This window comes from Brienomyrus brachyistius, chromosome 21 (assembly GCF_023856365.1).
Source record: "Brienomyrus brachyistius isolate T26 chromosome 21, BBRACH_0.4, whole genome shotgun sequence".
NCBI lineage: Eukaryota > Metazoa > Chordata > Actinopteri > Osteoglossiformes > Mormyridae > Brienomyrus > Brienomyrus brachyistius.
Window position 1 is genome coordinate 16,493,028 of NC_064553.1, and position 27,215 is coordinate 16,520,242.

The 27,215-nt window shown below is 44.2% G+C and overlaps 1 protein-coding gene across 14 annotated transcripts in view; it reads right to left on the reverse strand.

The window, feature by feature from the left end:
• The window catches only part of LOC125716703 (adhesion G protein-coupled receptor L2-like), a 167,773-nt gene that overhangs the window by 26,286 nt on the left and 114,272 nt on the right, over nt 1-27,215 (reverse strand). For 13 of the 14 annotated variants that reach the window (XM_048989314.1, XM_048989327.1, XM_048989315.1 and 10 more), the window contains exons 3-5: nt 15,468-15,681; nt 10,718-10,827; nt 3,705-4,505 (exon numbers count right to left, since the gene is read on the reverse strand). In XM_048989314.1, the coding sequence (XP_048845271.1) occupies nt 3,705-4,505; nt 10,718-10,827; nt 15,468-15,681 (1,125 nt within the window). Of the gene's footprint in view, nt 1-3,704; nt 4,506-5,435; nt 10,681-10,717; nt 10,828-15,467; nt 15,682-27,215 lie in introns of those variants that run through there. The other variant, XM_048989319.1, reaches the window with a different exon arrangement.

The following is a 27,215-nucleotide window of genomic DNA, read 5'->3' on the forward strand; positions in this document are numbered from 1 at the left end:
GCGTCAGCAGTTGCCATGTTGCGCCGTGCAGGATTCGGTCCGTAGGTGGCCAGAACGTGATCAGTGGTGCTGGGATCTGAATTCTAACCAGCACCTTTACCTCACACGTCTCTCCCAGGAGAGTGCAGTCATTCAGCACTGGTGGCAAAAAGCAGCCTGAATCCTACATGTAATTTTCAATGTTTAAGTAACAAACAACAAAGGACCCGATTCAATCTACTGCTGTCAGAACTAGGGTGCCATAGTAACAAGGGATCGAGAGCTACCGTGGACCACGCTTTAGCGCCCCCTAGGCACAATACCCCAGAATGCTTCTCTCATCAAAATGCAGGGGCAGAGCAAACAGACATCCTAGCTAATCACGCTAAATATTCCTGCCCTTGGGCAGCTTCTCCCCACCAGAGGCCAGTCCGTGTTTTTGTTTACTCTTCCTAATTCTGCAGTAATGCTCATCCACCCATCAAACTGACAACAGAAAGCTGAATGTCTGACCAGAGTCTACACACTGGATCATGTGATCACGCGCCCTTAGGACAAACTGCACTTAGGACCGACAAATGTCACAGTTACTATTCACTGCTCTTTGTTGCTGAATGCTGTTTCAAACCTCAGGGCTAGAAGTTAGAGGTTAAAGGTCATAGGGTTAAAGCTTCTGTCTGATTAGCTGCCAAGATAAAAGTCAAAGTTAACCTCAACAAACGCTTCTGGCTTTCTTTAAATAGATAATTTTACACAATATCCCTAAAATGTGAAGAGTCAGAATGTTGCTAAACTGCAGCCAAATTTTTTTTCCAAGAAACATTCTGAAAAGGTGTTCATATTTTTCAATATAACTTTTTATATTACCAGACTTATGTGCTGATTTTGCAGATATTTGTGTTCTAATCAGCTTATTTTCCACCAACCATCAAGCAAAGACAAACAAAACTATATAATAACTATATTATTAAGTTTTCTGTATTATAACATTATATCATTGTTTTATGAGCTTCATCTCGGGTAAAAACATGACATGCATATTAAAAGGTCTTTTTATGTCGTTTTTAGTGCAGTGTAGATTTTTTTTAAGTTTACTTCCTTTTCCCGGATTCAAATCACTGCCTTTTCTGGACATACATCAGCCATCACTCTCATCAGTCATCTTCTAACACGTGTTTTCGTAGGACTGTCCTCCTTGGGGCCGACTGCTATGCGTCACCTGATCTCTGCAGCCTGTCAGAATTCAGAGGGGCCATGAGGGCTGCCTGTCCTGTGCCTTAACCCCCCCCAACCACCATAAATCACTTCAGATTTAAACAGGTTCTCAGCTCCTTTAGTTTTATCATTTTACAGCAGCGAATCCACATCACACATATTAATCAATTAATTAGCCAGGCTCCTCATTGTCCCGCTTACATGTCAGTGTTATTTAAATAGGTTTATTATTCATTAATTGTACCCTCATCTGGTACTGAAAATACAGAGCAGCATGTAGATCTACCGCAAACAATAAGCAGATTAGCTTGTTCATTTTAAATGACACAAAAAGTTTGTAAGAGTGCTGATCAATAAATTCATATTAACTGAAGCCACATTCCAGGAAGCTTAATTACCCTGCATCTTCCTCTGTTATTTGTGGATTTCATAACATTTGTGTGTGTGTGTGTGGGGGGGGGGTCATGTATATACTACATTGTGGGGACCAAATGTTATTTTGACGTTGTGAGACCATTTTTTGTCACCACAAAGGAAAACTCAATTTTTCAAAAAACTAAAAATGCCAAAAGTATTGCATTTTGTTACTTGTGGTTAAGGGGTTAAGGTTAGGGTTAGGGTTAGGGCTGGGTAGGGTTAGGGTTAGGGTAGGAGTTAAGTTTGTCATGGTTGGGATTAGTGTTATGCCCGTATAAATGAATGGAGAGTCCCCACAATGATATGAATACAAACACGTGAGCGTTTGTATGACCCCCACAACATGATTAAAACCTGTTATTTTTCAGGTCCCCACAAAGATCTGTGAATGTAGTCAAAAAACTAAAAATGTCAAAAGTTTTGTATTTAGTTTGGTTACTTGTAGTTATGGTTAAGGCTGGTTAAGGGTTAAGGTCGTCACGTTGGGATTAGAGTTTTCCCCATAGACATGAAGAGTCCCCACAAAGATATCATTACAAACCTGTGTGTGTGTTTGTGTATTTATTTGGCCGATAATGGGGAAATATTAACACATTCTGAAGGAGTCATTTAATAAGATCCTCCACATTTTTTAAGCAGCATGTTTTTTGTAAGGGACCAAACTGAACGCAAGTGGCGATACCACCAGCGTTAAGCTCAGCATTCTGGGAAGGGCAGGGTAAAGAAAGAGGTTTCCGTGTTCAGCCACTCCGTTACGTCCATGCTGGACTGCATGACCGTACATCTACATTCTAAGTGCGATGAAGGATGCACTTTTTTCTTTTACTTGAACCAAAGCCGAAGGGTAGAAAAAAAAACAAGATTTCTCTGCATGAGGAAACTAAAATTACAGATCTGCAGAACCATCGAAAATGGGGTAAGAGAAAAATCTGAATTCGTGCAAAGCTGAGCAAAAAAAACGCAAAACAATTTAAGCAAAATTTAAAAATCCCTACAGGTCAACAATCCAACCAAGCTATCACCCTCAATCAAAACCCAGTTTGAGACAAAGACCCCCCCCCCTCTCCAGTGGTACCACGTACCTTATGACCGGTTAGGGGCTAACAGTGTCTACTGACTACTCTATGCGAGACGGACAAGCCCCCCACTCAGTCAAGGCATTTGTAATTCTGCCAAGGACATTTATGTATGTCTGTGTCTTTCAGCGACGAGGGACCTTTTCGGGGGGAGAGAGGGCCATGCTGGAGCCTATTCGCAGTACTCCCCCCACCCCACCCCTGCCTTGTCTTGACTTCCAGAACATCTGCCGCACGCATCATAATGAGGAGAGCTGATATGAGTGGTGGTCGACTCACACTACTCACTTTCGATTAGCGAAAGGCTAATCCCTATAATAATTATTATTATTATTAATAATACTACTACTACTCATAATAATACCCATTACCTTGACCAGGATAAGCGATTAGAAGATGGATAGCTACTCCTACTGAAAATAATAATAGGCACAAGCACACAGAGAGCAGAGCAGAGTCAGGCCCGGTCACAGCGAGCTCGCCTTCTCCTGGCGGGACACGGCACTTTGAGCAAGACTGGACTTGGGGTAGGATTCAGAAAGGCCTTTGATAACAAGGGTCCCTACAATACAAACACAAAGCATGTCCTCAGGACCAGTCTGCTCCTTTTCACCTCGCGAAAGCAATGTTTGGAGCTGAGAGCACATCTGCCCACTATTGATCTCTCGGGTCTTTGTAGTCGGCGGATCCATCCCTAGGACACCCTACCACAAACGGGGGGAGGATGGACGAAAGCATCGGCCGCTTGACCGGGGCAGATCGGGGGGGGGAGGGAGCGTGGGAGTTAGTGTTACTCAGAAACCTGCGAATGCTCAGGACTGGCCTACACCCCCCCTGGCCCAACCACCGAGTCTCTGATTGGCCACTTTTAAGTTTTACTGGATCGCTTCCCAGTCTAGGTGAACTTCCTAGATGCCTCCATGTCAAATCTTGTGCTCCACAGTAAGCCAAACAAAGAGCTAAATCTTCTCTCTGGCTTCGTGCAAAGACAGGGGTGGATTCCATGGTTCGGCTTACCTTGAGCTGGATCTGGTGGTCCAAACTCCAGGTTGTACCTCAGCATGAAGAAGTTATTCCACACATACAGCTGGTTGTCCCTGGGGTTATAATCCACCGCTGCTATGTACTGGTACCGATTGGGGAAGGGGATATCCACAAACTCGCCCTGGTTTTGCTTGGTGTTGTACATGTAATCGATCAGACCCTTGCTGGAGTCGCTCTCGCCGTCTTCGTACGTGGACCTCACAACGAAAAGGATGCCGCAGACCATGAAGGCGTTGGAGGCTGAGCGCTTGTCATAGGTCGTCTCCCAGGTGCCATCAAAGCGGAGGGTGTAAGGGTTCAGCTGGCTGATCACGATCATTCCGTTGTTCTGCTCCGTAGCGTAAATAACCCACAGGCCGTTCTCATCCACGGCCAGGTCGATGTCCGTCTTCCCGCCCCATTTGTATGGCGACGTGTCATGGTAGTTGGCGTTGTTGATGATAGCCTCGCCGCTTTTGATCCTAGTTCTCAGGTCGAACTTGACGATGTTGCGAGTCCGCTCCTTGTTGAAAAAAACGGCACCGTCATACACCACGAACCCCGTGCCATCCACCCGGTGAGGGAGCTTGTACGTGGTGGTCTGGCGTGCGTTCTGGAAGTCCTCCAGCGAGGCATACTCCAGCAGCGTGTCCGTGCGATAAGGGGTCCACGGCATGAAGTAGACTTTGTCGCCCGCCTGCAAAGGGTCTCTGCACCAAGCCCCAGCCTGCTGTTCCGTCTCAAACAGAAAAGAAGCGTCTCCCACTGCTTTCAGGGTTCCTGGGCAGAGAAAGACTAGCGATGGGAGAAGAATGAAACACGAGGTTCATTAAGCAGGATGGTCACACCACGCCAACCTTTAAACAAGACATTCTGAGATGTTCTCAAAAACATAATTTAGGGGGGAAAAAATATGAAAAATAATAAATGTTTCAGAAGTCAGTGTCCTACAGATGCCTAATGTGTATATACAGCGAAATCTGTTTACACATAAAACAAAACAATGACAATAGAGTTAAGTTCTATGGCCGTCAAATATTGTAATATTTTAGGCAAATTGACCTGCAAATGAATGTGGCATAAGAAAGAAATTCTGCAGAGAGAAGCAGGATTCAGTGTGTTTTAAAGCGCGCGTTTTCACCTACAGCCAACTTTCGCCCGCTGCCTGCGAGGCTCGTCGCAGTATGGGGGAAATGACGTTTTTAAAAGGGGTAAGACAAAAGAAACAAGAAATACATAAATTATAAATATTAAAAAAAAATAAAAAATCAGCTACGAAGCAAAAACCTGAGTGGGATGTGTTGGTTTATTTCCATAACACAAAAAGAAAAAAACGAATTGGAAATAGCGGAAATTATTAAGCTGTGGAACAAGGGTCGTACGCGGACAACAGCGGATAGAGAAATACAGTACAGGAGAGAAGCCCTTTTTACCAAGACATGATATGGACAGAGAAAGCCAGGCAAAGAGAGACTTTAAAAGAGAATATATGCCCGGGGGAATGGAAGACGAATCGCCCCGAAGGTCAGTGACTACAGTCCACTTACTGCTTTAAGCTGCCCGGCCTGATTTTTAATAATAATAATTTGACTTGCGCTGGTGCACTTAAGTGACTTAGTTTTTTCCCCTCTACTGCCTACAAGGAGGGGGGAGACGGGAGGCTTCATAACCGCGTGTCACAAAAACAAGGAGCTACAGTTTGGGGGTTCTTGGTCTGTTATTTACCTTTTTGCTCCACTTCTATTTTGGGCATTGGGAGAGAGAATGAGACGGATGCAGGGAGAAAAGAGATTAACATGAATTAACATTCATCTCTATAAGCATCAGCACAGCACAACAGAAAACGCGAGACAGAAACATTTTAAGGCAGACCTGTTCTGGAGAGAGGGAGAGAGAGAAAAACAGAGAGAATAAACGGTCATGTACAGTTGGCAATCCTGACGTGAAGAAATAAACGTCGGGTTAGGAGGAGCAGAGAGGGTCAAACGGATATCGCTTAGGAGGACCGCAGAGAAAAATGTCACCAAAGGCATATAAATCCACGCGTTTGGTATTTTGAGTGTTTTTTTTAAAACCTCTCCAGAAGGGTTGGTCAGTGTTAGATCTACGAGGAGAACAAGTTTCCGATTCTGATGGCTTAAGTTTAGACATCAGAATCGGGGCTTGGCGGTCCGCTCTGCACCGACGCCTTCAGAGATTATGTCGGGAACCACAGTGGCAAGCCGTGGTCATGAAATGTCAGAGATATAATGCAGGGGAGCTGTAACTATTCATATCTCAGGTAGTACAGCAATGGCTGGAGAAACTCCCATAACTGCACATAACACCGTGTCACGGTGAGACGTATTCAAAGAGTGTCCAGCGGTCAAAGCGACGTGTCCTAGTTCTACACGTACACTGCAGTGGAAAGTACACCTACTAACAGTTACACGAAAAATACAAAAAAAAGGATTCATTTTTTTTTCTTTTCTTTGACCTTGTGTTTTTAGCTCAGATGAAACTATGAACTGTGAAAATATTCTTGCTCTCTGCTATAAGGTCTTGCGTCAATTAGAATCTGATTTCACTTTACTGGCCAGATACATCAACATGTACTAGGAATTTCTCTTGGTTGTATTGGTGCTTACATTAACAAAATATTTCACCTAAATAAAAAAATTAGAGTAAAATACAGTTAAAACATAAGCGACAGCACGAATCAGTGCAGGCTACAGTCAGTAACTCAAATCTGCTTAAATAAAATTGCAGTTGTCATGGGTTCCCTTAGATGTTGAAATTTAATTTGACAATAAATAGGCCTACTGCTTAGAACCAAATTCACACATGTATATAAATACATATTATACATTAACTATATGCATGTTTATGTACAAAATGTCCATCCATAGCTCTAGGGCTTGTTGGTAAACTGTTTCATGCAGTTGTTGATCACCAAACTTACCTATGACATGCTCTCAGAAAAACAGGTACAGAAAGGAACATTTCTGTACCATTTATGGTACATTAATGCTGTTTGTACCTTTGGGATGTTCCTCAGAGTCCATTTCTGTACCGTAAAAGGTACAATCACAAGGGTACAACCCCAGTGACAAGCAAAGGTGCACATTTTTACCTTTTTTCTGAGAGTGATGCATATCAACGTCAATCTCAGATAAGCCCGTTAGTATAAGAGCCAATGACTAAGAAAAGTCTGCTTCCTTCCCTATTTCTGTTCGAGCAAAATGCATTAGAGAATCTTAAAATGCCTTCTGAGTCCTTTTCAGTGTTAAATCTTGCATGTTGTGTGAAACTGCTGGACCATGCAAGTTAAATCATTTTATTTTCATACAGTTCCTGAGAACTTACTCTAAATACTTAACGTGTTTAGGCGTGCCGTTGTTGTTATGCGAAACTGCACCAAGGTCTCAGGACTGAAAGGAAGTATGATCATACAGAAGGCAGCTCCATCACATTGCTTTGTGTATGAGAAATGCAGCCCCAGAAGAGCAGACCAGGTTAGTACAGAATTGTATGTGCAGCAAAAGATAGTAAGAGCTGATATAACATACACCAGCAGGTACTCCATGAAAACCATCAGTTACATGACAAAGAGCAGGTTACGGAAACCAACAAGAAGAAATGCCACTGTAATGAAGGATTAAATGATTTCTGGGCCTTCACAGGATGAGAATGTTTTTTTCCTTAATGTGTAAATATTGCTCTGGTTAGGCCATCATGTCACATTTGAACTTGTTAAAAATCATGAATATTTATTAGATTATATTTGACTTGGTCTAATAGAGATGACAAAGACTAATTGCGGTGTAGCGAGAGGTAATGCTCAGTGGGATGTGTGATTATTAGCTGTATCTGCCAAAGGAGTCCAACAGCAAGCGGCGAAAAAGTGAGAACCGCAAATGTGGCCCATTAACGCTGTGAGGGATCCCTGCAAAAGGAAGAGAGACGGGGGGGGGGTGGCTGGCGTCAGTAAACACGCCTGCGATCATCGCTCATCAGGTCTAGACTCGGATCGCTAGCTATCCGGAGGTCTGGAAAAGCAAAGGGGGGGAAGAGTAAGACATGTATATAACATTAAAATAACGAGACTGAGCGACACACATCGATTTCTACCGCGGCCCAGAGATTGAAAACCTGAATAAAATACGGAAAAATATATCATGTTTGTATTATATGAGAGGGGGTAAAAAGATTTTTTAAAACACACATATATAGTTATATTAATCTTTCTTGCCCCTCAAATGAATTTGAAATGCATGTATCGAAAAGGAAGGAGATAAAATAGAAACTGAGCCGAAAGCTTTTGCGTATTGGCACACTCACACACACACACACACACACACTCACACACACACACACACACACTCACACACACACACACACACACACACACACACACAAAACACCTTGAAAATAATTTCGCCCAGGTTTCCCTTCTGGGGCGCTTTGCCCGACGCAGATAAATACATTGACTTGCATGATTAAACACACATGCCTACAGGTTTGTCTTCCAGAGAAGCGTTTTCACACGGACAAACCGCGTAGCTACGTAATAAAGCGCAACACAACTGCTTTGGTTTATGAGTAATGAGACGCCGTCCTGCAATATAGTGGCCGCCTGGGCAGCCAGCCCCGCCTCATTATGCGGGGGTAGCGGGATTTTAGCGGCCTTCCAATACGCGGTTCGCCGGTGGGGGGTGGGGAGGAAGCTGCGCGGTGCACCCCGTCCCAAATTAAACATAAGATTTTCTTTTTAAAGATAAATTTATGTAGTGGATGGAATCTGATATCCTACATTTTACCGTGTTTCCTTTAATAATCAGAACCGAATTTTGATTAATCAGACAACGGGAAATGGTGAAACCTTATTTGTCCCTTCGTTTTACAGTGCAATGTGGCACTGCGGCGATGTCTTCCCCCAAGCCTTTGGATGAGGCGCAAGAACTGCCATGGGCGCTCTTCAGTTTGATTCAATCACAAAGCGTCCGGTTATAATCATTTAAATGCTGCCGCAGTCTTGTCCAATAAACATACCCAAAAGGGAGCAGAAGAGGCGTCGCTTTTATTAAAAAACAGCAGTAGTCCTCAAAAATTTCTGGTGGTATGTGCTTATTACATTCTTTCTTAATTATTTTTTTTATCTGACTGAGAGTCTCAGCGTGAAAATCGACAATGAGCAACAGACCGCACCCTGCAGTGGAGCCGTTGGCGAAACAAGACTAACATTAAAACGGAAAACTTATTATTCATATTTTTATTATTATTGTTATTATTATTGTTATTATTGGAAAAGGGGGCAGCGGCTCCGTCACGTGACTGCACTCAGTTAGAGTGGTTTAATTTTTAATATTTGTAATATGATTCCCCTCCTGGAAAAAATTGTACTGTACATGCTTGACTCCATTACTACTATAATCAAATAGCCGATTCTCCATTTAATAGATTTTAAAATCAGGAACAGAACTTAGTGTGACGTCTAAATCCAAGGCAATGCTGCCTTCATAAATCATATAGGCTAACAATAACAAACATTTTTTTCTTGATTTATCTGTAGATATTGATACTTGAATTGTAATTACATTAGTAACTGCAGTTGTTAAATATTCGAAATTGTGCTCTATCCTTCCAAGATACCTTAAGTGCTGTTTCTATGAAATACAACCATTTTACCTTTTCAAGTAAACGGCAATTAATATTTTTCCGATCTCTATCTATCCAGGACAAGCAGCTAAACACAAACGCGAGTGTTATGTCAGAAAGTTAATCCACTTGGACCGCATAACAATCCGATGTTCTCGTAAATCGTATTACCCTGAAAAATGTCATGCTGGATTGACATTAAGCCACCCTAGAAAGTGAACATACCTGTCATTCCAGTGATATTGAATTTGATTATTGTCCATTGTGCTTCAAAATATATTTTGTGTGTACTTATCTCTTGGTTTATGACTGTTCGTATTTGTTTTTGTGTTGTTTTTATCATATTTTGATTAAATGAAAAATTATTGGGAGTCGGGAAGCCTGTCACACAGAATGTGTTCATTTAAATCTCTCTTATAGTCGCAGTTTGGCAAACTGATTGCACTTTCTAGCCATGATATCCACTCAGTTAAAGAACGGATTTTGCCCATACAGCGGGCATGTTTAATTTTGGGCATTTGAGTACACAAGTAAACTCTGAAAGTCTTCTGCTATATTTGCAGAATTACGTAATGTTATTCGGTAATGCAACAAAAAACATTGCATGCATACGTTTTGGGTAAATTGGGTGTTTTTTTATCCATGTCTTTAAAAAAAACATACAAAAAAACACAAAGTTTACAGGTTAAAACCTTAACAAAAGACACAGACAATGAGAAAAGCTGAAATCTGCAGGTGAGTTGTGGATGTGATTTTCAGATCCAGAAAAACCGCAGGAATTCGCTCCCCTTGACTAGACTTACGCCTAAGTGACAAAACGCGCACGTGCACAGCGGAGCTTTGATTTACGGCTCGTCGCTTAGGAGCCAAATCTCTCCCAGTTTCATCTTCAGTGTTTAAGTGCTCAGTAGAGAAGAGGTGATTCAGAGATTGGCAAGAAAAAGTAATTAAAAAAGTAATTGCTCATATACCATTACAAGCTAACATCTTGGCACACACTAATACTGATGTGCCCAGTGGAAGCAAATCTTATTACCCTCCTAACTACTTACCAACACGCAGTGCCAGGAGATATGTAGTAACTGTATCCCTGACTATCCCAGCTGACACACAAGTACAATAAAGTCACCAAGCAGGCGGCCATGTCCGAGACACTCAAGTGATCCAAATTTGGGATAGTCAAGGGTAGATGTAGAGGATCAGGACAAACCCATCCAACGTTCACAGCATTTGTAGTAAACAGCACTTTAATATGACCATCACGGTAAACAGATTTTTTTTCTACCCAGGCATAAACACAGAGTTAGATCAATTAAATTTGCTGGTGTAAACGCAACAGCGGAGACCCTCCTATGAAATCGTATACTTACTGTAAGGAACACATTGATACTGGACCTCTAAGTACTTGTACGTCCCCGGACAGGGATCAGGGAAGACGTCCGATCCAGTAATCACAACACACTGGGTTCGGTTGTTGCACCTGACAGGAAGAAAAAAAAGAGGGATAGGATTAAGGCCGATTCCAAACTTACTTTAGAAGTTGCCGTGGCTTTGGAATAGCGCTGTTCTTTTGTCCATACTTGACTTGCAGCGATCGATAACTCAACTTGGTTAATTGATATCACATCTGTCAATATCCGCAAAGAAAGCATCGTGGAAAAAAGCAGGAATCGTTGTCTTTCCAAGACTAATGTCGAGCGAAAGAATGATACGTTAAAGATTTTAAAGAGCCAGGGACAATTGTAGTGCAGTTTTACAACCACGAGCCTTCTGTTCAGTCTCATTTCAGGGGAACTTTTGCGGGTATACACCCAGTTTGAGAATAACTATCGTCAAGATTAGCAGTAAAAAGCTCGTTTGTGCTTTGAATAGTGCTTTGAGAATAATGGGCGTATTTATTTCTACTACGGGTGACCTTGGCTCCTACAGGAATGAATTAAAATTTGTTTGCCTGTAATTTTGGTTATGTTTTCCTCCCATCCGAAAAAATGTGATTTTTTCCCCCACATCTGTCTTTCTGTTATACGGGAAACTGAATAGACACAGAGACAGACAGACCTCGTTCAGATATAAAAACAGAAAGAAATACGACGAAAGATGAATACGCCTATCTCAGTAAATTAAACAAAAGCCTGGCAAGTTATAATAATCAAACATAACATGACAATTAGCCCTCCATCTGTATTTAATGATCACACGTGAAAATAAGTAATCATCACTTAGGACATGTCTGGGTAAATTATTAGGCTATCTGTTCATGTATGTGTGGATGCAGCATCTGCCCCGAAAAAATTATTTGCAAGGCTATCTTGCTATTAGAAGGGAAAATTCCTACTAATATATCCTCATTAAAAGAAATAGAACAACTCCCATATTTTTTTCATATCTGTCCAATGATAACTTTGATTTGGGTGTCGAAATAAGCCGGGAAACATTATTATCACTAGATAAATTTCACCAACCAAATCACACGACCAGTTACCACCGCACCAATGATCACGCTGTTATTTTAGTGATCGCTTTCATAGCTGGCGGTCATGCGTTGTTGGTGTCATGCTCCTTACTGACACAGAAGTCGCTTACAGGTCCGCTTAAAATGGTCTCATTTCAATCGTTTTCGGTACCGCTATTGTCCCAAGTTATAAAAGCGCTTATACCGATGGGTGTGAAACATTTTTACCAGAGACGATGTGCCATTCCGTTCAGGAGAATGGATCGAAAGGCATTCTGCAGGGAGACGGTGCCAGAGTATAGAGGAATCGGAGTCCCGGGCTTTCAGATACTGAACTAATTCCTTTGGTCCTGCCAGGGTCAGCAGGAGAAATCAATGTTCAATGTTCTCTACTGCACTGTGAGAAGAATCGGATGTACCATAACCGCCTAGCTGGAGGGGGGGGCATGTTTTAGTGTTTTAACACCAGTAACCCTAACCCTATCACAGTCATGGTATGTGTAGTCATTAAAATAAACAAAACAGTGTTGCTGGACTGCCTCCATGACCCCCCATTCGTTTATGGAGGGCAGAACTGGAAGGTCCTACCCCCAAAGTGCGTCTTGTTGGCTTTGGCCAAATCCTTAGTTCTTAGGATAGAAGATCCAGGATAAAATATCGGTTCATCTTCTCGTCACACCCGTTTCCTTACACACACAGTGTCTTCTTATATTTGGTGAGATACTGTAGGAAGCCTTACTATTCTATATTAAGGAATTATGTATACTTTCCACAAAAAAAATGTAATGAATTATATAATAGTCATATTAAATGAAATCATACCTTTCCACCCAAACTCGAAACGAATACGGGGAGCAGAAGACATCCGGAGGGAGGTATGGGGATCATTCTGCATTATAAACTGGGTGAGGGACACAGGATATCATAGACAGGAAGGCTGTGTGTAATGAGGCAGTGTGGACGACCACACAGATCTGCTTTATGGGTCTATAGTTTTGAATATCTATTCGATTTGTGTCTGTTAAACTCGGTCTGACCCCTTCAACTTGATTTAGGAGGAAATACCAGCTTGGGCTGGGCTCAGTTATGAAGTTCACCTGGTACCAGTGGTTGTGGGTTAGGGGAAGTAAATTCCGCAAACGACTTTATACTGATTCATTGTCAGATTTTAACCCAAACGAGCAGACATATATTTTTTATATCAATCATAAATAATGCATTTATATGACCATCCAGACAAGAAAAGAGCAGCCCATGACCGCTGGGTAACACACTATATGAAGAAATGTACTGACAGCCTCCTTCATGGAGGTCGCACGGAATTCTGGGGGAATGTAACACCTAGTGCCACCGTGAGCATCATGTGTGTGTGTGTGTGTGTGTGTGTGTGTGTGTGTGTGTGTGACAAACAGAGGGGAAGGTTGAGTCTCTCTCTCTCTCTCTCTCACTCTCTCACACACACACAGACACAAACATTTGTGGGATGCTAGTGGAGTCCTCACTCTAGAACCTGAGCTAACATCTCCCTGTTTTCCTGTCACACCAGCACCATACGGAAGCACAGCACAGAGCTCCATCAGGCACAAACATAGACATCCTCAATCCACCGGGGGGGCCTTCTGCCCCTGAAGAAAACCATTATTCAATAGGTAAGATACGGGACACTGCACCTTTTCCAGGATCTGCCTTTTTCCCTCTTCCTGGAAACAATTACGACCGCAGCCAATGGGAATTCGCATGCATACTGTACAAAGCCGCTCCCACCAGTGAAAATAAATCCCAGCCTCTGCTTATTCTACGCTAATGCAGAGCTTTCGTTTCTTAAAGTCACCTCTTCATAGGTACCGCAAGCGGTAGTCATGCCCCTTCGACAGTTCATAAGACCAAAAAAATATATATTTATATGGCATTTATGTTGCGTTTAGAGACAATGAATACGCTAAGATTGTTGGGTGGGGGGGGGGGGGGGTAGGGATAGGACTGGGGGGTGTAGGCATCCTGCACTTAGGTTTTAGACTCCTTTTACTCCAGATATGTCCCAATCCCTGTAACGATGAGACTGTGGGCCCAGGCTGCGACCCCCATTCCTCCAGCTCCTCCCAAACCCCCTCACCCACTTTGCCTTCACGTGTCCTTGAGCACCTCCCTGCTCCTGAAGCCAAATAATGCCACCCCCCCCCCCGTCTATCTGTGGGTCCCATGATCCATGTTACTGCCCTGCTCACGGCTGCTCTTACAGCTAGCTGGATGGACAGATGGATACAGCTGCACAGAGAGGCACTGCAATCACTAAGCACACGACACTGCAGCTCCGCCTTGATAACCACAGTAACGGAAGGGCGGGAAACAGAGGCGGAGGGAGCACAGCAGCGATCCCGAATCTGCCCGCCCATCCTCGCCACCATGAGGCCGCCCCCCCCGTCATTCAGCCACAATCCGTACGCACAAGCAGGGCTCTTTATTTAATTAGCGGTGCCAATTTACATTTATAAATGTCAGCGCCTTCCCAAAAATTATGTATATATTATATAGATTATTACATATGCAAGCATCTCTGGGATCTGTGCAATAATCCCAATTATCGATACTGATGCATTACGCTTTGTCAGAACAGAGAAATACAGCCTTGGGCACCTTATTTAAAATCAGGCTCATTCATCAAGAGCTGACTGATCAGATTCAGAAGGGGGCTGCAGAGGAGGCTTCTATTATTTATTTGGCGTTGAGACGATGCAGCCGAAAATGCTGGATCTCTACTCCAGTGGCGTCGGCGTAGCGGTGCGTTACGTTAATCGGATAAAGGGGGGGAGGGGGGTCAAGCAGCTGACATGCAATATTATTACAACTCAGGAGTTGCCTTCTTGCGTTTAGCCCGGAACCTAAACCAGGCATTTACCTCGCATCGCCTTCAAATCCAGGTGTTGCCGTTTGGTTTACCAGATGGCCGGGTGTATATATGGGAAAAATGTCAGGGGTGTGTGTGTGTGTGTGTGTGTGTGTGTGTGTGTGGCGGAGGGCGTTACAGCACCCTGTTCATGCCGCCAAATTGCTGGGATCTTATATCGTTTTTGGGAAGCTGACTATCGGCTCTCAGAACAATTTGCAGTGCGCTTCTGTAGCGAGGGTTCTGTAGTATATTCTATGTAATTCTTCTTATGCCGAGGAAGTCGGAAGGAAAATGGTGGGGGGGGGAGGGGGGGGTTGTGTTCTCTGGGAGTCACCCTGATTTCTGTGACTGTAAGGGCGTAACAGACTGGTATTATTTTCTCCACCCTGTTACTTTTATTGATTCAGTCTGCAGATGGAGATGCACATAAAGCCCAGTGACTTACCCACTGTCGCTACTGACTCAGAGACCCTAAAAATGCCACAACTCACTGTAACCATACAGTGGGTGTGTTTATGTAACGCGACGCGTTATCTACAGCTTAGCGCTCATACAAACAAACCACAGCTCTGCATATTTGTTCAGCGGTTGTTGGTATGAATGTACATTTTTTTTTGTTAATTCCAGGAACTATCAACAAAGAAGTTGTTTGATGTGATACTTGTTAATTGAGGCAACAAACATCTTTGGGTGTCTTCCTTTGATAGGGGAACATTTCTGCGGCATAATGAAAGAGGTTTATATCTTAGGCGAATGGATTTAGAGGAGGGACGAGGCCTACCTTTGTGAAATTATTTTGTAGGCATCCGGAAGATAGCAGTTGGTGTTTTCCATCTGGAAGGGGTCGGCATCACAAATCTTGTTGTCCGTCCTGCCGTAGTTGGCTGTCTCAATCATTATGACATCACTTCCTGGACAACGCAGGTCAATGGGATAACCTTCGCAAGACAGCTCCCTCCGCACCAGGCCGAACGGCAGAGCAGCACGGCTGAATCCTGAAAGGACAGAAGGGTGACAGTGACGTTCTCAAGAAAAAAAAACACTTCTGGTATATTTTTATTTTGATTACGCATTTCCTAGTAAACCCACTAAACTCCACTCACTCATCCCTGCCCTATATAGCTCAGATCGGCGAGGATTTCATCTGAAGCGCCGTCGACATGACGACACATTAAAAGTTAATGCTGAGGCAGCAGCTCCGAAATGTTTACACCTATTTCCGTGTGATGGGTTGGATGCGAGGATCTGCCATGCATTACGTGGTGTTGTGAACCGCAGGAAACACAAATGAAAGATAAACATGTATTAAGAAGAAGATAATCAGCTATCCACTCTGTAACAACAACGGAGACGGAATCCAATTAGGCAGACCTTTCTCATCTCTGGATATACATCGCTTGAAATATTTACAACCCGTGATTCCTGCTTCATTCACCTAACCTGGGCTTGGTAATCTGTCTGCTTGCATAGTGCTAGGCCTTGCCCTATGACCAACAACATTTTCCCCGTCACACATGCATATAGTACTTTTTGCCAAAATGTCCATTTTTGCCAGTCAGTACAACAGGATGGTTGACATCATTCTGGAGTCATGTGACCACAAGAGACCATTTAGGAGTCATGTGACTCTAAGAGTTTTGTTTTTTTCATCTTTTCTGCACCTTATCTTGCTGTCCAAGTATTATACAGGTGTGTGTTTGTTTCTCCCCTGCCTATAAACACACCCACTCCTTAATGCCCCATCCAGACTTTACCCATATCCCTCTTGTTGACCAAAACTCCCCATCCCCCACTGCTCCCTTTGTTACTCTCGTCTCTGCTCCCACTGCAAAACGAAACCCCAGCTCCACTACCCCCCCCCACACCCAAATCGCCATGTCATGCCATCCTGCTCACCATCCCGCCTGGAGTCAGTCGTAAGCAGACTTCCAAGGTGGCCATATACTTCAGACAAAATAATCGGAACTGACGTAGTTTTGCCCATACTACATCAGACGATGCGTAATCACCGCAAATATCACCGTTTTGGCGCACCGGCCTGTGAAGAGCCCCAGACACATACTTTTCTGTTCTGATCCCACCCACTGCCCACGATTGGCTGACGAATAATGTAACGCTGCAAGGGTTGGTCAGCAGGACTAATTATACCGTTACCAGAATGCTTATGGCGTAAATAGTGAATTTTGTAACTGTGTAATGCATGCCATGGAATGCGAGTGTTTCCTTAGAGCGTAACCATGAGTGTCGTGTACATTGCTACCTTCCCTGTCTGTGCCACTGCTAGTATTAACCTGATAGTGGCTGTTACTTCCTCTTTAAAAAGGCTGTCGTCTCCTTCAGTAAAGTGACTCACACACTCGCCACAGTACGTTTATTTGCGCTCTATTTCGTTTATTGCGAAATATTCTGTGCCCTCTAGGGTTGTGATGCCACTTTAGGTATGTGACAGATTGTTCTCGCACACATGCTCAATTTTGTTTTGTCCGGGTGTCGTATGCAGTATACGGCCACCATAAGACTGTGATGACTGGTCACCCATCCCACCCTGCAACATTTGCCCCAACATTAGTCCCATTTCTCCCTGATACACAGATGTATTTTCTATCCCCCTCCTCTTTGCACAACGCACCATGGATTATATATGACCGTTGGTGTTACTCAAGAACATTTTTTGCACCTGTTCACTTCAAGTACTTCAAACTCATTAGATGTCCTCAAACTTTCTGCAAAGCAGGAACCTCTGTCTTCGCCCCCGTGATGGGAATCTCCAATCCTACGGCATACTGAGTGCGAGTCCATCGCCGCCTGTCATCTGTACAGCTGTGAAGATCGCTTCCAAGGTCCAAAGACGACTAGGGTAGCCCAGACAGTATCATGTAATAGTTCCGCAGCTATAGCTAAATTAAGGATCGTGCTGGCGGTTACGATGTTCTCGTAAATGCTGCAGTAGGGCGTCCCCTCAGATCCTGATGGCCGGTGACAGCTGTCAGCGAGAGAGTTATGCCGATAGCCACCATAGTTTAGGAAGAGGGGAGGGTACGGCCGCGTACGGGAATCTGACGTTTCGCCGGCTTGCCCTTGAAAAGCGGTTGTGGCAGCTGTCATAAATTAGCTCAAATAAGGAGGACTGTGCCTGGTAGCGCTCGATATTTGGCCTCACTCCGAAACCACGGGCCAGGAAGCCAGGGTCTTCGTTACCTGTCATGTCTGCGACAAATCCGCAGGCTCACCACCGCTAGCTTAAGTGTAACGGGCCGGTTCCCAAATCGAGTCCGACGCATTCCAATTGAAATTCTTAAAAAGCTACATATAACTGATTTAAAAAAAAATAAATTTACAGAGGTTCTGAAAATTCAGTTACTATTCATACCAACCTTACGCAATGTATTTGCTAGAAATAAATAGAACCCAGAAAATTGTCAATTTATACACAAATCTTTACAAGTGATAATGTTTTAGGTCTCAAATTTCCCATTTGTAGAAGGCATTTGGAAATACATGTCGGGCTTAGAGGCAGTTCTGTGATAGTGTACTTGCTCTGAAATCTGCTCCAAATTATGTAGGCCTCATCTGGAGACCTCTTTGACAGGCCTTTAATGAACGCTGCGAGGTGCGTGGCAAGCTCTCAAAACCCCAAAAATCTCCAAATCACTTAAAGATTTCTTAAAATGTTCTCAGGGGATTTAAAAGCATTGAAATGTGTTCTTTAAAAAAATCCACAGTTCACTTCGACATATTATCTTGCGGGGGCGGCATGGTGGTACAATGGTTAGCACTGTTGCCTCACACCTGTGGAACTTGGGTTCGAGTCTCCACCTGGGTTACATGTGTGTGGAGTTTGCATGTTCTCCCCATGTCATCATGGGGATTCCTCTGGGTACTCCGGTTTCCCCCCACAGTCCAAAAACATGCCGAGGCTAATTGGAGGTGCTAAATTGCCCATAGGTGTGCATGTGTGAGTGACTGGTGTGTGAGTGTGCCCTGGGATGGGCTGGCCCCCCATCCTGGGTTGTTCCATTGCTTCTGGGATAGGCTCCGGACCCCCGCGACCCAGTAGGATAAGCGGTTTGGAAAATGGATGGATGTTATCTTGTAACACTGAGCTAGCCGAGACAGAGATCTGAGTTATTTTACAGTCTTAAATACTTTAATACATGCCACACTGCAAATTTTCTCATTGTAATTTTCCACTTAAGAACACTGTAAAACCGCTTAATTAATTACTGATATTGCAAATATTTAAAATACACATTTAAAATGCTGACAACTGCAAGTCATTTCAAAGTGTCTAAAAACAATATGAAATCCAGCTTTCAAGTCAGCTGTACCATTTTTAAATAGCTGTAATACAGATATATGCTCAGCATGTATTTGTGAATAGGGAACCCTTTGAACCGCATTTCTCTGAATGACAAATTGCCACAATGAGTAACATGCTTATATAAACACAACGGTTTTCCCCATTACCAGAAACATTCAGCTATACAATATGAGATGCAATTTCCCCAAATTTACAGTCCTATCAGCAAACACAGACTAGCAACAGCCAGACTGATTCTGCTATATTTGTTACCTAAGTTCAGATATTGCCGAGGTAGAAATGATTTGGCCTGAAATGGTGTTTCTACCATTTAATCTTAGAAAACAATGTCAGAAGGGCAACAGAGAGGAACAAGGAGCCATAGAAATGTTCTTTGTGTGTTAATGTTGTTGTGTCATCTTCCGCATACAGACATGAAGATCCTTTACTTAGGGCAACCACACCAATCCCTCACTCCGTAACATGATTTTGTTTTGAAATATCACCTTTTCACCGTTCATGTTGCTCTCCGGCTGTTTTTCCCAGTTTAATGAAACAAATATTAATGTCTGTGTATACTTTTTAAAAGGAAAATACCAGGCAGCTGTCTGACACAAAGATAGAAGGTGAGAAGGAGTATCGATGTGAACCACGGGGGTATCGGGGGGCGAAACCGGAACTTTCCACAGCCTTCTGTGTATTCTCCAGCTACTAATCTATTCGTACATCTAAGAAGAGTGACTCATCCGTAAGGCTGAGTGATTGATTGAGCCTGGGGGTGGAACTGGTGATTCGGACCGGTGCTGTCTGATTTGGATGGGGGGCATGAACGATGAAAGGAAATCGATACCACTTTGTGGGGGGGGGGGGGGGGGGGGGGACCAACAATGGACTGTTTGTATTCTTTCTCCCTGTCCTGTACCGGTGAGCCGAAAACGACAGCGAGAGATCATGCCCATCCTGAGTCTGACATGGATAGACCTCAGACGTCCCCAAAACACACAGACACACACACACACACACACACAGACCTGTACTCATATCTTTCTCAGAACTCTCCATACATATCTATGTGTAAAACCCTTTTAATTGAGTTTCTCCTTGTGGGGACCAAAAAAATTGTCCCCAAAATGTCAAAATAACTGGCTTTTATCACATTTGGTCCTCACAATGTATGGTAATCTGCCGTCCGCCCCCCCCCCACACACACACACAGACGCACCAGAGGTTTGGATCCCAGATCCCTGTTGCAGACGGCCGACTGACGAGCATGTAAGCGTACAAATGAGTACGAGAGGGGGCTTCATTTACACTGGAGACACTCAGAAAACAGGAGTTGCTTGGACTCTCTCCAGGAGCAGACTGCTCTGTCAGCAGATTGTCCCTGTAGTCCGCCCCCCCCCCGACTCCCTGTATATGTATCACCGCCCTCCAACGCCAATTTGACACTGTCCCTCCACCCCCGCTCCCCCATAACCACCCTAGGACACGGCTCCCCCCATAACCCTGAGTGGAATGGGCGTTCATCTTCTCCCCACCTCAGTTGAACTCGTTAGAGGAAGCACTGGCAAGTGAATTTGGAGAATGTAGAATAACGTCCGTCATGATAACGATTATGATGTTTTAGAGGCAGACTGGGCGCGTGTGTTTGCATGACCCCCAGGGGGAGCCCTTTGTATATTTCAGTCAGCCTATCCCCCCCACCCGCCAACCCATTCTCTCGACCTGCATCAGGACCCATCCGCGGCCTCTCCAATGGGACACATCTGTTGGCTCTTTGGTGGAGCGGGGGGTAGGCCTTCCAGCAGGATGAATGGCATTAACAGATGCTTGGGGGTGCATAGAGATGAAGTCAGAGTGTCTTTCATGTTCCTGATGGGATGTTGACTGGAATGCCTATGTTAATATACCAGAGGAAGAACAGACAGACAGACAGATAGATCTACATGTATAAAAAGAAAGATGCCATTCATTCAGAGCACAAGAATATGGGGCCACAGACATGCGTCCTCCAGTATTTAAATTATGATATAAGGATCGGCGTATGGATTAAGAGGGATTCTCATTCCAGTCGCCATGGAAACCGGCACAGCAGCTCCATAATTTGTTAGATCTCTGTCCCGGCCTTGTTGACACCGCGCCTTATCAGGTATTCCGGCTAGTGCCCGAAAATGTAGTTTCTCCATTAATCTCGGCTACGACAGCGGCATTAAGCGGCGACGAACGGACCCACGTCGGACTGATTTGCACAGGGACCGCCTTCCTCACTCTTCAGATGGTGATTAACTAGCCGTTCGGTGCAGATGTGCAGAAATTCCCCCGGCGACAGACTTCCGCCAAGATGGCGCGATCGCCGAGCTTTGCTATAGGTGCGACGGGAGTTCCAGCATGGGTAGGCCCCGATCCTGAGGCGTACAGGCTTCTGCCGAACTGAATTAGCAGCTATGCCTACTTAATATTACAATTAACAACACCCTTAATTACCCAAGTCCCCCATGGCCACCATTTAGTGACTGTTTTTTTTTTTACATAATAATTTTGTATTAATCAGATATCTTCCCGTTCAGCGTGACCTTGCAGCACAGCTCCGCAGCGCACTGTCTTTCCGTGTCACAATCTGCAGCCGTGCATCCCTGTGGTTTAGTCACCCCCCCCCCTTGTTTATCCAGGCCCCCCCTGGATATTCTGGCTTCCTCCCACAGTCCAGAAACACGCAGGTCAGGTGAATCGATCACCCTGAGCTGCTAATGTGTGTACAGGTTGCCCGGTGACACGGTGTGTGTGTGTGTGTGTGTGTGTGTGTGTGTGTGTGTGTGTGTGTGTGTGTGTGTGTGTGTGTGTGTGTGTGTGTGTGTGTGTGTGTGTGTGCTGCGCGTGTGTGTCCGTCCCTGCCTCATTTGCGATGCGGCAGGATGGATCACTTTGACCCTAAATAGCTAGAAAGGAAGGAGCAGATGAGCCTCACTGTTCACACAGAGGAAGCAGTGGCGATTCCTTCCACGGCTTGGCCCCATCAAGTCAACATGAAATTACGATGTGTGTTTTCTTCACTCATCACCCGCTGTTCGGTGGCTGGGACACGGCTCTTCAGCCAGGCCAAGGACGGTGTCCCGTGCAGAAAAGTGGCGCGATACTCCCGACAGCCCCTCATGAACACATGGCGCATGCGCCAGTGATTAAACTTCACGCCGGGCGACAGTCTCCCCTGTGAAATAACTTTCCTAACCACATACGTCATGATCAAATAATGCCTGCGTTGTGGCAGACCAGCATCTGTCCCAATAAGGGCAATTTTCCACCGTGCCAAGTACTGTACTTTGGGTACAGTACTTTTGGCTGAGTACTTTTGGTTGGTCAAGTACCAGTACCAAAAGTTCCAGTATCTAAATTACCAAACTAGCTGAGGTACTTTTTTGGTACTTCTGTACTTTGGGGAATAAGAACAAATCCTTTCTTTGTCGATTGGTTATGCAAATAGCCTGTCTCTGAAACACAGTAGAACAGCCATCTTGAAAAAAAACAACAAAAATGAATTAAAGAAAATAATAAAAGTAATAATAATTAATGCATGGACAAATGAAAGATCCAAGCTTAAATTGCAATCTGGTTGGAAGAACAGATATGACAAGATCAGGACAGCATGACAATAAATAAATTTGTAAGGCCCAGAAACTCAGAAGCAACGTACAGTGAAATTTGGCCTGCTTTTCCACCATCCCAGGTACCGTACTTTTGGTACTTTTTTTGAAGTACCAAAAGTGCGGTACCTGGGATGGTGGGAAAACATCCTAATTTTTACTGTATGTTGCTTCTGAAATTCTGGGCTGTGCAAATTGACAAGTGTGACAAACATTAGATTTCCCAGCTAATCCATATGCCGTTGTTTTATTACCATTACATATTATTCACTTTTATAGACAGTTTGCGTCTCTTGTTTACTGTTCATTTCATACTTGTCATTGCATTGAAAGTCGCTCATGTAATCTCACTATGTCTAACATAATGAAAGAAAAGCTTTGTTTGTATTCTTTGTCCCATTGTGAGCTTTTCTCGTATCTCTATCCCGTTTCACTTTAGCTAGCTGCGCCGTATTCGTATTCGTCCCATTCCACTTTAGCTAGCCCTGCTATGCTCATATTCTCCCTCCTGTTACACTTTAGCTAGCTGCACTTTCCTCGACTTCCCCAATGCAGCTAGTTCTGCGGCCAATCCTCGGTGGACTTTCCCCTAGCTGCCAGTCAAAATCAACAGCTCGGATGGTACGCATTTCATCTGAGCACCCCCATGACGACCAGTTGGTGGTTTTTCCGTGCAGAAATGCCGGGTGCCATGGTCTCCACGGCATTCTTCCTTTATCTTCACACTCTCCTTTTATGAGCACAGATTAAATAAGATAACCCTCTTTTCAATCTGATAATGAGGCTACATACAAATTAAAGAATATATAATTACTACATATACTCGCTGTTTGCATGCTGAGAATAGTTTTTATTTATTTATTTTGTAAAAGTTTTTAGGGAATTTTATCATACCAGAACAATAAATATTAAGTGATTTGTGTCCCCCAGAGGTTTCTGGGAAATGAAGGGATTGTGTGTCGGCCACTTTTCGGCTGTAAATGCTACACTGTAATGTAAGAACAGAGGGAACATTTTAATGACCAAATACATTTAAAATACACGAGCCCTTTGCCCGTCATACCGTAAATACGGCCGAGCTCGCATGTCACTAACCGGTCCATGGCGTTTCTTCCGGGCTTCGAGCATGATTTAGGCAAAATCCCAGATGGCAGAGTTAAGCGAAGGTGTCCTGCTTGCGAACGGTCTGGGTCCCAGGGCCCAGGCGATAGCTTCCGACGCCATAATGGGTTCATTTTCTGAGTCCGGGCTCCGTCATTAGCTCAGTGACCCACAGCGTTTAAAAGAGCCATGGGCCAGTTTGGTGGCACGAACCAAGGCGGGGGGCGGACAGGGCGGGGACTGCTTCGCCGACAGAAAAAAACTAAATTGGCACAGAAAAAGGCAAAAAAGGAGGAACAGAAAGCATCCATAAATAATTTCCATGAAAGGAAACTCTGGGTTTTATGTGAATCAGAGCATTTAACATAAAAGCGCGTTTCCTTAGCATGAGTAACTGGGCGATACAACAGCCGGTTCAGCTTGATCAGTAATTTAAAGGTAATAAAAAGGCCGGTTTGCCTGCATAAGTCCGGTCCGCAGAGACTGCTGCGCAGATGTGCCTTGGGATGAAGCGTCTCTAAGCAGCCCATTTGGCGGCGCAGGGGCTGCGGCTGCGGGACCTCGGAACGCCTGTCGCCTCGCGTTATTACTCCGTCCGTAGGCCTTTGTTCCAACGCCGGGCAGGCGGCTGTCCGTGCGCGGCCCAGCATCCCTGGGTCGGCCCCCATTATTTTGCCGCTTTGTGTCGACACGGACGCTTGCTGTGGTGGGGGGGGTGGGCTTACGGTCCATGAATGGAAGTGTGTGGCCCATCGAAGAAGGCCAAATCTTCAGGAGAGGCAGCTCGAGCTGTTCGGGAGGTGTTTTACACAGTCATGGGGCGCATGTAGCGGACGTTTCGGGGGGGCGCCCTCGGCTCGGGAGTCCTCCCACCGAGTCGGCGCTATAATCCGATGATATTATCAAAGAGCTCGTTGTTTTCAGAAGTTAGATCCTCTTACTGAGGCCGAGTGGAGTGTACAAGGTACTTCCCGTCTGCCACTTGAAAACCGTAGACTTTCATAACTCAAGGCGTAATTCACGGGGCCTGTGTAATTAATCGAACGCTTTTATTCCTTTCAGCCGAAAGGAGTCAAACAAAATGCTTCGGAGAGGCCTCGATTTTATCACATGGAAGCTGCACTGTAAATTTAATTTGCCATTTTCCCCCATTTCCTCGTGCGAGGATCTTTGCAGACTTGCATAAAACTGAGCAATTAGCACACTTGTCTAATTTTAAAGGTCCTTCAGCATATAGAGTCAAAACCTCAATAACGAGTCTGAGTTGTTGCAGAAGACTAATTATTCTTCATTTTTTACTGCAACTATATTTCAGCAGAATGGGGAGAAAATATAACAAAGACACTAAAAGTAAAACCGTGTTGAAGTTCCCCGTTTAGGTTCAGACTATTTAACTTAACAGCCTCGAAATCCTGTAGTATCACTTATTTTTGTACAGGGAAGACATTTTATTTCATTCAACTCACAGAGCAAGGAATGAATAAAATTGGTTAGTTACCAAAACTGATAGGGCTCCGAAGAGGGAAAACAGACACATACAAGCTTCTCGGCTGAGCTACGCGATGCTCGGCCGCTTTCAATTGGGGATTTTCAAAGTGTTATTTCAAACCATCAGGCAGATGGAAAACATTTGTTCCAAGTTTTTTTTTCCTGCTCTCCAGATATTGCCCGATTGCTTATTTGAAGATTATAAAAAACACACTAGCATGGGATCTGCTGCTGTAGCCGTGTACTGAAAAAATAAAACAGTGAATCTTTTTTATATGCTCTCTTAGCTCACTAAACGTGATTTTCCCCCTCGTCTGAAATTAAATATACCTAGGTTTTAAAAATCCATCTCACATGGATTACTGTGATTGAAGTATCATATAGTCCTCCTATATTTTTAAATTGTAAAACATGCTCCCTCTGCCCCGCGACCCAGTAGGATAAGCGGTTTGGAAAATGGATGGATGGATGGATGCTCCCTCTGTAGAAAATGGTTACTGGTTTTCACTGTTACTAAGCACCTGGACGTTTAACACCATGCGAGATTCACACGCTAATTTCGGAAAAAGCGGAGAGACACGGGGGTGTGGAGACCGCGGTCTCCGATATGCCGCGGATTAAAGCGCCCGCTCCGCGCTGCGGTCATCCTCTGCTATATGTCTGCAACCTGGGGCTCGCAAAATCGCCGCCAGTAGGGATTTCTGTATCCCCACGGGCGGCCGGCCGGCACAATAAGGAGAGTTTCTCAGGAATGCATGTAAAATCGTCCCTCCCACCCGCTGCGTTTTACAGTATTTGGAGTTCTTGGATGGGGGGGGGGGGGGGGGTAGCAGGGGGTAACTTCAGAAAGAAGAGAAGTTTCCATCTTTAATTTTCCAGTGTCGCAAGCATGGGATATTCTTCACACAAATTACTTTTGGTTAACGTTATAAATGTTACAGTGTTGGGAGAGTTATATTTGAATCACAATCCATTAGTGAAAACTTACATCATAGGCAAATGTTATATTTCCATATAATTTTGCCTGACTGACATCAGTTATTTTCTAAGGTCTAGGCATAAGCATTTGTAAAGCAGCCTTTAGAGTGTATATTTGCGGAGACTTTTACAGATCAGAGGGACGACTCTCCAAGCTGACCATAGACAAATCCTGCTGCAAAGGCCTTAGCCGCCTGTTTGACATACAGCAGCACAGAGTACTCTCAGGAGGCATCCCAGCTGCCTGGATACTGACTAACAACCATACACAAGTCCCAGTTCATCTCAGGTGTGATCTGGGGAGCACCCCCCCCCCCCCCCCCCCCCATGACATCAACCCATTCCGCGCTCAGCACTGTGGAATTAGCCCCGTGATACACAGCGTACCTTCAATTTAACACACCAACGAGTAACAGAGCGCTTCTGGGGAAAAGATTATATCTTCTCAGGATAATGAAGTTGAAATTAAAAGATGTCTAACTGGTGTATGAGCAGAAAGACAATGTAAACATGAAAACTTGAATATTAAAATACTAAAAGTAAGCCCTACTAAGATGCAACAATAGCTATGATGTCAGAAAATTCCAGAAATGTTACAGAAGTAGTACATTCCAGACCTCTAATTTACCGGAATGTAGTCTCTTGCTTTGCCATGGAAAACTGGACTTTTTTTTCTCAAATTATTATGAATGTGAGAGATTCCAAAATCCACTCTATGTTGAATTACCTGCCTATGCTTCTGCCAAAGTGCTGAACCTGGGAGACCAGCCCACTTAGGAGGGAAACTGTGCCCAGCTGGGTCTTATGGAACAGCGACGGCCAGCTGGGCCGAAGGAGAGCTTCAGGCTTTCCTCATTTTCAGAGCTGAGTTTGTGGATGCAAAAAAAAACAAAACGAAACAAAAAAATGTTTGGGGTTTCTACTTTGACAGCCTCATCAAATCCTAATTTCTGAGAATAATAATTATTATTATTTGTTGTTTGTTTGTTTGTTGCTAGGTAGACAACAAACTTTTTACCCAAAC